This window comes from Chiloscyllium plagiosum, unplaced genomic scaffold (assembly GCF_037043375.1).
Source record: "Chiloscyllium plagiosum isolate Xiang-an unplaced genomic scaffold, Cpla_swu_hap1 HiC_scaffold_27, whole genome shotgun sequence".
NCBI lineage: Eukaryota > Metazoa > Chordata > Chondrichthyes > Orectolobiformes > Hemiscylliidae > Chiloscyllium > Chiloscyllium plagiosum.
Genome location: NW_028270165.1, coordinates 17,425,787 through 17,436,940, shown reverse-complemented (window position 1 = coordinate 17,436,940; position 11,154 = coordinate 17,425,787). Strand labels below are relative to the sequence as shown.

The 11,154-nt window shown below is 47.2% G+C and overlaps 1 protein-coding gene across 1 annotated transcript in view; it reads left to right on the top strand.

The window, feature by feature from the left end:
* LOC148143280 (uncharacterized) overlaps positions 1-9,453 on the top strand; it is a 186,713-nt gene extending 177,260 nt beyond the window's left edge. The window contains 2 exon segments of the mRNA XM_087975798.1: positions 5,088-5,172; positions 8,300-9,453. Coding sequence (XP_087831924.1) covers positions 5,088-5,172; positions 8,300-9,453 — 1,239 coding nt within the window.
* Positions 9,454-11,154: the final 1,701 nt, after the last annotated feature.

Genomic DNA, 11,154 nt, shown 5'->3' with positions numbered 1-11,154 from the left:
ACTTTTCCATCTTAAATGAGAGGCCACTTATTTGTTAACTATGTCCACTCATTTCTAGTCTCTGCCACAAAGGGATTCATACATTCACATTAAGTCCTCTCAGGATGTTATACATCTCCATCAGATCATCTAATTCTTCGAAGCTCAAACTGATACAAGCCTAGCCCAATATCCCCTTGACCCCGATAAGCTAAGTAATGCAGCGACCCTTGACCTCACTGACATGACACAGGATGCCTTCAATCCAAGTTGACCTTTACCTTCTAACATCTTGACCCCAGGCCAGCATGTGGTCAGCTACAACTCAGCTCTGAACGGGAGCAGATGAACTGACCAGACAGCGGTAAGGTGGACACTACATCCCCAGAGAAACCTATTCGAGTGTGAAAGTTGTTCAGCTCACATTCGGATTGTTGCAGGGACAATATCTCCTGTCATTTAAAAGTCTTTGATCCCAATAAAGTTCTGGTTCTGTTGCACGTTGTGTGTTTTATCAATCTGTGTTTCACTCGATTTTCTGTTCCTGTCATTCCCATTAGGAAGTGTGAATTCAGTACCAGGTAAAAGTCTCACTTCTGAATTATCATTGAGGATTGGTGTAGAACATACCAAGTGTCGGTCAGAATGGAAGAAGCTGTACTCTTTATTTAACCCTCTGCTGTCCCTGTCCTGGGAGTGTTTGAATGGGAACGTTAGAGGGAGTTTTACTCTGTATCTAACCCAATGATGTGTCTTTCTTGGCACTGTTTGTTTGGGACAGTGTCATGGTTGCTTCACTTTCAACTGAAAAGAGTAGAGGAGGCTGTATTCTGATTGTATTCCTGTGCTGGCCCTGTCCTGGGAGTTTTAGATGGGACAGAGTGCTGATGGAGAGAGCTGTTCTATCTGTCATGAAGACCTCTGTAATTGCAGTGAATGCAGACTTGGCTGTGGGAGTGGAGGGTACTTTTACTTGAATACACCCGTCTTGGGCTTTGCTCTGCTGATCAAGATCATCTCAGACACCTTCATTCTCTTTTCCAACCAACCACAGGATGGTTAAGGATGGGTAAAAATGCTGGCATTGCCAGCGATGCCTCCATCCCAAGAACGAATAAATACTTTTTGTTTAAAAGTTACACTTATATTCCAAACCCTCTGATTACCTACATCGGAAAATTCATATTTGGTTGCAATATCATTTTAAAACATAGGAATGTGGCAACCGTAGAAATATAACGAGCAACAAATTGAGCAGGTAACAGGTAATGAGCAGGATGGTAATTTGGACCAGAATGCTGAGTCAGCCTGACCCATGGCTGAGAGAGTTCACCCAGATGTTGCAGTTACAACTTCCCCAAAAATATGTCCCTGATGTAAGATCATTCAATGACTTGAAGAGCTAACTGTTTTTATCTCCATAGCTGCTGCCAGACTTGCTGAGTAATTCCAGCCCTTCTGCTTTACCCTTTTATGGGATTTGAGCTTCCCTAAGTCAGTGTAATGAAGAACTGCGGATACTGGAGATCTGAAATACACAAAGGCAGAAATTGCTGGAGAAACTCAGCAGGACTAGCAGCACGTGTTGAGAAAGAATCAGAGTTAGCATTTTGAGTGCATTTTGACCCTTCTTCACAGCTGTTCTGGACTTAGGACAGGATATTGACTCAGTTTCTTTCTCACTCTCCAACAGTGTTGCCTGACTGGCTGAGTTTCTCCAGCAATTTCTGTTTTTGACTCTTTCACAACGGTGATGTTTGTTGCCCATCCTTAATTGCAAGGTGTCTTGCTTGCGCCATTTCAGAGGGCAGTTTAAGAGTCATCCACATTGCTGTGGGTCTGCAATCACATGTAAACCAGACCACGTAAAGATGGCAGTTTCCTTCCTGAAAGGACATGGTTTTTTTATGATGATTGACATCAGTGCCGTCGACACCATGCTGAGACTAACTTTGTGTTCCACATTTATTAGTTGGTTTATTCAAATTTCACCACTTGCTGTGATGGGATTTGATCCCATGTCCCTGGATTACTCACCCAGTGACATTACGACTACGCTGTTGTTTCATGTACTTTACTATTTTGTGTTTACTGTTTCTGTCTTTGGCCTCTGATGTTTGGGAAATGAACCTGTTTAAAGAGCTGCCCTAAACCTGCCCCTTTGACCAAGTCTTTCGTCACCTGTCGTAATCTGTGCTCCGGTATTGTAATTTTAGAAAATAATTCTTCTTATTTTCACATGAAGCACTTTGAGGCAGTTGACTATACCACAGATGTTATTTGAATGCAGCTTGTATCCCTATCTTAACATCTGGAACTAGGGAGTCATATGTTAAAAGTGTGAGGTTGCACATTTAAGACAGAAATGAGGATTTCTTTTCTCTCTTTAAGGTTGTGTGTCTTCCACAAAAGGCAGTGGATTCAGTATCTTTAAGGCAGAGGTAGTTAGGTTCTTGCTAACCAAGTGGGTGACAGATTGTTGGGGATGTGGAGGAATGTAGAGCTGAGGTTGTATTCAGATCAGCCATGATCTTATTGAGTGTTGCAGCAGGCTCGAAGGGCCGAGTGGCCTACTCCTGTCCCTTTGTCTGTGTCTCCCCTCTTATATCTTTTGAACTGGGTCATTCCTTTCCAATATTGCCTCTTGTAGACAGTTAATTGAATACCAGAAGACCTTATATTGGGAGTGGGCACATTGTAGCAATTGCTGTGTTTCTTATATCAATTTTGTTCCTTCTTACTCAGTGTTGCTGAAAATCTTCAAACTAAAAAGTTCCTGTTACTATCGCATCAATGGAAGTGTTGGTTTGGATGTAACGTTGTTGAATTAGCCATTCCCATCTTTTCCAGACTTCCACATTTAAAGCCCTCTAGTCTGGTTTCCACCCCTGAAACAGTTCTTATCAAGGTCATGTTTGACATTCTTTGCAGTGGTGACAGAGGTAAACATTCCCTGGGTTCAAAACCTACTAAAACAGATGGTGGAATGTAAATTCAATATAAGTCTGGAATGAAGAGTCTAATTACAAAACTGTTGCGGATTGTTGTAAAAATGGGCGCTACGGTGGTTCAGTGGTTAACCCCCGGGAGACTGTCTGTCTGTGTGGAGTTTGCACATTCTCCCTGTGCCTGTGTGGGTTGCCTCCGGGTGCTTCGGTTTCCTCCCACAGTCCAAAGATGTGCAGGTTAGGTGAATTAGCCATGCTAAATTTCCCATAGTGTTAGGTGCATTAGTCAGAGGGAATTGGGTTTAGGTAGGTTACTTTTCGGAGGGTCGGTGTGGACTGGTTGGGCCGAAGGGCCGGTTTCCACACTGTAAAGAATCTGTAAGGAATCTAATCTAATCTTTATTAAAAAAAAACTCATCTGGTTTTCTGCTGTCTGAACCTGGTCTGGCCTACATGTGATTCCAAACCCACTGTAAGCTGGTTGAGTCTTCATTGCCCTTATGGTCAATTGTTAAAACTCACCCTTTTTGACCAGGATGTTGATGGAATGATTTATAGACTGGATAGGCTGGGATGTTTTTTCACTGGAGTGTAGGAGGTAGAGGGGCCACCTTATGGAGGTTTATAAAGTCATGAGGGGCAAAGATAAGGTGAATAGCAAATGTCTTTTTTCTAAGGGAAGGGGAGTTCAAAACTAGGGCATATATTTTTAAAGTGAGAGGAAAAAGACTGAAAAAGGACTGGAGGAGCAACTGTTTTTACACAGAGGGAGGTTTGTGTGTGAAGTGAACTGTTAGAGGAAGTGCTGAATGTTTAAAAGTCATAGAGCCAAAGCGATGAACAGCACAGAAACAGACCCTTTGGTCCAACTCTCCATGCTGACCAGATATCCCAACCCAATCTAGTTCCACCTGCCAGCACCCAGCTCATATCCCTCCAAACCCTTCCTATTCATATACCCATCCAGATGGCTTTTAATGGCTGCAATTGTACTATCCTCCACCACTCCCTCTGGCAACTCAACACGTACCACCCTCTGTGTGAAAAGGTTGCCCCTTCGGTCTCCTCTAAATCTCAACCCCCACCACCCCCCCTTAACCCTAAACATATGCCCTATAGTTCTGGACTCCCCCAACCCATGGTGCGATCTGGGTGCGACATCTGTCGCCCCATTGATTTTCAGGGTTGATTTGGCTGATCTGGCTGGGTAGGTGGTTTTCCCCCTTCCCTCACAGTTCCATGTGCATCCCTCCTGAAGCTCAACGCTCGGTCGCGGAGGATGACCCCCTAGAAGAGAATTGCTCCGCCGGTCTAGGGTATATGATGTAGCTACACTCCCCTGCTCGGCCAAATCTCCATTTGGATAGGTACATGAATAGGAAAGGTTTGAAGGGATATGAGCCAAACACAGGCAGGGGGACTAGTTTAGTTTGGGAACAGGGTCAGCATGGACTAGTTGGACCGAAGGGTCTGTTTCCATGCTGTATGATTCTATGACCAAGATAGTGATCTTATGTTTTATGGTGCTCCTTAGGATTGTTTGTTCTACGAAAGGTGATAGTGTATAGATAGAAATGCTCCAAGCAGGCACCACCCCCTCACCTCAATCCAGAGCCCCAACTAGTCCTTCCAGCTGAGACAGAGGTTAACCTGCACCTCTTCCAACCTAGTTTACAATATCAGATGCGCCAGAGGGAGAGACAAAACATAAACTGAGGGAAAGTTCACCAACCATCACAGCCGGGCCGACAGGACCTCCCAGATCCGCCAATTTTAATTCCCTTTCCAACATGACCATCCTCGGCCTCCTCTATTGCCATGACAAACCACACCTCAACTTCCGCTTGGGCAGCCTTCAGCCTGGAGGACTCACCATTGAGTTCTCCAATTTCAAATACCGTCCCTCTCCTCCCCTCCCCCGAACCCCCGCCGGCCACCAACCGGATTCGTTTCTCCAACTGGCCAACCACGTCAAACCTTCTACCTGTCTACACCAATCCCCACTCCGCCACCCTGCCCCCACAACCCCCTTTATCTGCAGCTCCCCCGACACCCACCCCCAAACCTGAGGAAGAGTTACACCAGAAACGTCGACTTCTTCCCCTCCTGCTGCTGCCTGGCTCGCTGTGTTCTTTCAGCCTCCTGCCTGTCTACTTTGAGTCAGAAGCTAGAATGAAGTCTCGGTCGGTCCGAGTTTTGTTATCGGCAGATTCCGGGGCAGCGTTACCGGAGACCGAGGTTGCAGGTGAGTACTGGGGCGGTCGCGATGGCCTGGGTACCGACCTCACATTGGACTGGAGAGGCCCGGTACTGGATAGAGTCTCCACGTGGAGAAAGTGAGGGCTGCAGATGCTGGAGATCAGAGCTAAAAATGTGATGCTGGAAAAGCGCAGCAGGTCAGGCAGCATCCAGGGAACAGGAGAATCGACGTTTCGGGGATGAGCCCTGAAGAAGCCACATTTTCAGCTCGAGTCTCCACGTGGGCGACACAGCAGTGTGGGCGGGGCCTGGGGTAGAACGCAGCGTGGGGGCGGGGCCTGGGAGACGGTGGCAGCGTGGGGGCGGGGCCTGGAGGAGGAGGCGGCAACGTGGAGGTGGCTGAAAATGTGTTGCTGGAAAAGCGCAGCAGGTCAGGCAGCATCCAAGGAGCAGGACAACCAACCTTTCGGGCATGAGCCCTTTTTCAGGAATGAGGCAAGTGTGCCCAGCAGGCTAAGATAAAAGGTAGGGACTTGGGGGAGGGGGGTTGAAAATGCGATAGGTGGAAGGAGGTCAAGGTGAGGGTGATAGGCTGGGGTGGGGGTGGGGGCGGAGAGGTCAGGAAGAAGATTGCAGGTTAGGAAGGCGGTGCTGAGTTCGAGGGATTTGACTGAGACAAGGTGGTTGGAGGGGAAATGAGGAAACTGGAGAAATCTGAGTTCATCCCTTGTGGTTGGAGGGTTCCTAGGTGGAAGATGAGGCGCTCTTCCTCCAACCATCATGTTGCTATGGTCTGGCGATGGAGGAGTCCAAGGATCTGCATGTCCTTGGTGGAGTGGGAGGGGCAGTTGAAGTGTTCAGCCACGGGGTGGTTGGTCCGGGTGTTCTCTGAAACGTTCCGCAAGTAGGCGGCCTGTCTCCCCAATATAGAGGAGGCCACATTGGGTGCAGCGGATGCAATAAATGATGTGTGTGGAAGTGCAGGTGAATTTGTGGCGGATATGGAAGGATACCTTGGGGCCTTGGAAGGAAGTAAGGGGGGAGGTGTGGGCGCAAGTTTTGCATTTCTTGCAGTTGCAGGGGCAGGTGTTGGGGGTGGAGGTTGGATTGGTGGGGGGTGTGGACCTGACGAGTGAGTCACGGAGGGAGTGGTGTTTTCGGAATGCTGATAGGGGAGGGGAGGGAAATATATCCCTGGTGGTCTTTGAAGAAGACATGGAGGTGGCACCTGGTATGGAATACAGCGTGGGGGCGGGGCCTGGAGGAGGTGGCGACGGCGCCTGGTATGGAATACAGCGTGGGGGTGAGGGTGTATGTGCAGGTTAGGTGCATTGGTCAGGGGGTAAATGTTGGGTAATATGTCTAGGTGGGTTACTCTTCCAGACTCGGTGTGGACTTGTTGGGCTGAAGGGCCTGTTTCCATACGGTACTGACTTTATGAGCTGCTTTTCTGCCAACCCTAGGGAAAAGACACCTTATCTATACTCTTACGATTTTCTAAACCTCTACAACATCACCTCTCAACTTTCTAGGCTCCAGCGGAAAAACGTCCTAGTCTATCCCGCCTCTCCTTATAATTCAAACCCTCCATTCCTGGTAATGTTCTGGTAAAGTAAGGAATAGGGAAATGTATCGAATCATGTAAATGTACTGTCTGAAAAAAATTGGTTGTGTTCTTGCCTGAGATGATGACAATATCTGATATAAGTAATTACAAATCCAATTAGTTTGGTCACAAAATTGAACAATCATTGTGTAACAAAAGGATCTTTGCCCTGAGGCATTGGTGCTTCCAAGCTGACCATCAAAAGTTCAGTTTGTCCCTGCATTCTTTCCTGGTTGTGTTTTTGTGCATTTTGAAAAAAATTCCCAATCCTCTGAGTAGAGGAGTTGGGCAGTTATGTTGTGGATGTATAGGACATTGGTTAGGCCACTTTTGGAATATTGTGTGCAATTCTGGTCTCCCTCCTATCGGAAGGATGTTGTGAAACCTGAAAGGGTTCAGAAAATATTTACAAGGAGGTTGCCAGAGTTTGAGCTGAATAGGCTGGGGTTGTTTATCCAAGGGTAAGGTTTACCCAAGGGAGGCTGAGGTGTGACCTTATACACATTTATAAAATCATGAGGGGCATAGATAGGGTATGATAGATGACAAGGTGGGGAATTGGCGGAGTCCAGAATTAGAGGATAATAGGGTTAGAGTGAGGAGCGGGGAGATTTAAAGGGGACCCATCGTGCAACTTTTTCATGCAGAAGGTGGTGCGTGCAAGGAATGAGCTGCCAAAGGAAGTGGTGGAGGCTGGTATGATTACAACATTTTAAAAGGCATCTGGATGGTTATATGAATAGGACGGGTTTAGAGGGATATGAGCCAAGTGCTATCAAATGGGACTAGATTAATTTAGGATATCTGGTCAGCATGGACGAGTTGGACCGAAGGACCTGTTTCTGTGCTGTATATCTCTATGACTCTGACTTGCCACTAATATTTACTACGTCTGTATGTTCAGTTTTTCTCTGGTGTTGGTGCCAATGCCTTGATGTCTCATTTCTTCCTCACCATCTCCCCGGACATTAACCATTTTGTGTCTGGTTATTTCTCCAGAAGCTGTCGGTTCATCCTGAATTGACACTTTTTGCTTCCCAAATCAGACCTGCTCACTCTCAGCAGTATCCCAACATCGTGAAAGATAATAACTTTCAGGTGGAGGTATCCAAAACTCGAGAAAAAGAGAGAGAGAGATGGTGCTTTCAATTTTGTGGAAAAAGAAAACAACGTTCTGCAGAAAGTAGAGTTGCTTGTTCTGAATTTCTACCCTGGACTGACAGTGATGATTTTTGTAATTTTTTTTTAAGAGTATTTGAAGATCTGAAGACAGAAGTTTCAAAATCAACAGATCAAGGGCTTATGCCCGAAACATCAACTCTACTGCTCCTCGGATGCTGCCTGATCTGCTGTGCTTTTTCCAGCATCGCACTTTTCAACTCTGACTCTTCAGCATTTGCAGTCCTCACTTTCATGTCAATGACTGACAGTCACTCAATTCATCAGGACTGCAACAATTTTCGACTATGATTCTGTGAGAAGGAACCAAGCTTTTTCGTTCCTGTTTCAATACGTTTTCAGCATCAGTGGGACGAGATGAGAGACCCTATTATTGCATCGCTCTGAGTGTGGAGCCTGAAAAAGTTATACGGCCTGGGAAGAGGAATTCACGCCGAGGAAGAGCTGTACATGCTTTTGTGTGCGGATGAAGCTTCGGTCATGGAGAAACCCAAGGAATCCCGCCCTGTGGAGAAACCGTGGAAGTGTGACAACTGTGGGAAAGGCTTCCATTTCCCGTCTGACCTAGACACTCATCGGCGCAGTCACACCGGGGAGAGGCCGTTCTCCTGTCATGAGTGCGGAAAAGGATTTAGCAATTCCTCCCACCTGCTGAGGCACCGGCAGGTCCACACAGGGGAGAGACCCTACAGCTGCCCCGACTGTGGGAAGACCTTTAGCAGTTCCTCCCACCTGCAAAGGCACCAGCTGGTCCACACAGCTGATAAGCCATTCACTTGCTCTGAGTGCAGGAAGACCTTCAGTTATTCCTCTGCCCTCCTGACCCACCACCGGGTCCACACGGGGGAGAAACCCTTCAGCTGCCCTGAATGCGGGAAGACATTCAGCAATTCCTCCAACCAGCTGAGGCACCTGCGGGTCCACACGGGGGAGAAACCCTTCAGCTGCCCTGAATGCGGGAAGACATTCAGCAATTCCTCCGCCCGGCTGAGGCACCACCGGGTCCACACAGGGGAGAGGCCCTTCAGCTGCCCCGAGTGCGGGAAGGGCTTCAGCAATTCCTCTGCCCGGCTGATGCACCAGCGGATCCACACGGGGGAGAGGCCTTTCAGCTGTCCCGAGTGCGGGAATGCCTTCAGTAATAGCTCTCACCTGCAGAGGCACCAGCGAGTCCACACTGGAGATAAGCCGTTTGCCTGCCCAGAGTGCGGGAAGACTTTCAGCAGTTCCTCCCACCTGAAGAGGCACCAGGGGGTCCACACAGGGGAGAAGCCCTTCACTTGCCCCAAGTGCAGGAAGGCCTTCAAGGATACCTCTGCCTGGCTGAGGCACCAGCAGGTCCACACCGGGGAGAGGGCATTTTCCTGCCGCGAGTGTGGGAAGGGCTTTACCCAGACATCCCACCTACTGGCCCATCAGCGGGTCCACACGGGGGAGAGGCCCTTCCCCTGCCCCAAGTGCGGGAAAGCCTTCAGCAATTCCTCCAACCTGCTGAGGCACCAGCGGATCCACACTGGGGACAGGCCATTGTCCTGTCCCTAGTGTGGGCAGAGGTTCTCATCATCCTGCAACTTGTGGAAGCACCAGTGCTCTCAACAATCTGATTCTGCCGGTGACACTGCTGTGGGTCACTCCCAGGACTGAACCCTTCCCATTCTGACACTGACTGCAGTGGGAGAGTCAGCGTGCCCCCACCCCCAACTTTGCTTCCAGTGGGCATTGCTGCTCATTGTGCCCGGGAGTGTTCTTTCTAGTTTTTTTCTGCCCACATAAAGATTTGTTGGCTCTTTCTGGGAATGAGTCGACAATAAATAGCTAAATACTTTGGGGTGTCCATTCGTATTCAGCAGTGACTTTGAATTTAGATTTACAGTTACGTGCCTGTGAACAATCCATTGTCTAAGGATTGCACAAATGCTTGGCAATCCATTTTTGAATTGGGAATTTTAAAATTTTCTTTCTTCAGTCTCTGTTTCTGAGATGGTGGGGAAATGATCATTGCTATTAATTAGATTATCGTGCTTAACTTTGCCCTAGCAAAGTTTCAGTATTTATAATTGTTGGTTTTTGTTTAAATTATAATTTTGGTGTGCAAGATCTGTTCATCAAGTCTGGTTAGGAACAGTTGAGAAATTTTTGAGGGACTTTGCATGTTTTAATTTCATTGTGTTGTGAATCTGGTGACAGTGACACTCATTTGTATTGGCTGGCTTACCCTTGGTTGTAATGCTTTTCATGCCAACCTGTTGCGATGGTAGTGAGTTCCACAGTCTCACCACATTCTGAGGTTTCTCATGAAATCCTCAGTATAGACCTGGAAAGGGAAAACGTTGACCAGAGCAGAAGATCGGGTGCTAACTGCAAAAAGCCAGGAACACATTCGACTAAAGTAAAACCTTGACAATGTATGGACAAATGAGGAACTTTGAGAGCAATAAGGAGGTCACAAGTCAGTATTCAAGGTAACGGTCACGACAAAAAGAAAAATACTGTTCGAACATGGGATTTTGTAGTTGGTTGAATACAATAAGGTAAGGCAGATGAAATAACCAGAACCACTAATTGTAACTGGATAACGATAACCATAAAACAACTGTATACTATTGATTTGGTATATGTAAACTGCTCTTAAAATAACAACAGTATATAAAACGGATGTATTTTAGTATTTGGGGAGTTTATTGCCATCTTGTGGAAATGGCTCTGCAGGCTTGAATAAAAGCAGTGTAAGAAAAGTGTCCACGTGTCATCTGGTCAGTTACAGGTTCCAGGCGGTTCTAGAATCCTTAGTGTGCAAGCAGGCCATTCATCCCATTGCATCAGCACTGACTATCCCATCCAGACCCACTCTGCTATCCTATCCCGGAACTGTGCATTTCCCATGGCCAATCCACCCTCACCTTCAAATCTTGTGGGAGGAGGCCAGAGCACCAGAGGAAACCCAGGCAGACATAGGGGCAGAATGTGCAAACTCCACGCAGACAGTTGGTCCGAGGGTAGAACCACACTAGGGTCACTGATGCCGTGAGGCAGCAGTGCTAACCACTGTATCACCACTCCATGTTTCCCTAAAAAAAAATGAATTTCAAAGATTCGGGAATCTTTGAGAGAAAAACAAAACTCTCTTATCTTAAATGAGAGGCTAGTGTCTGGCTAGAAATGAGTGGACATAACAATGTGAATGTAAAGTCCTCTTCAGATGTCATACACCTCCATCAGATCATCTGGTTCTTCTAAGCTTGA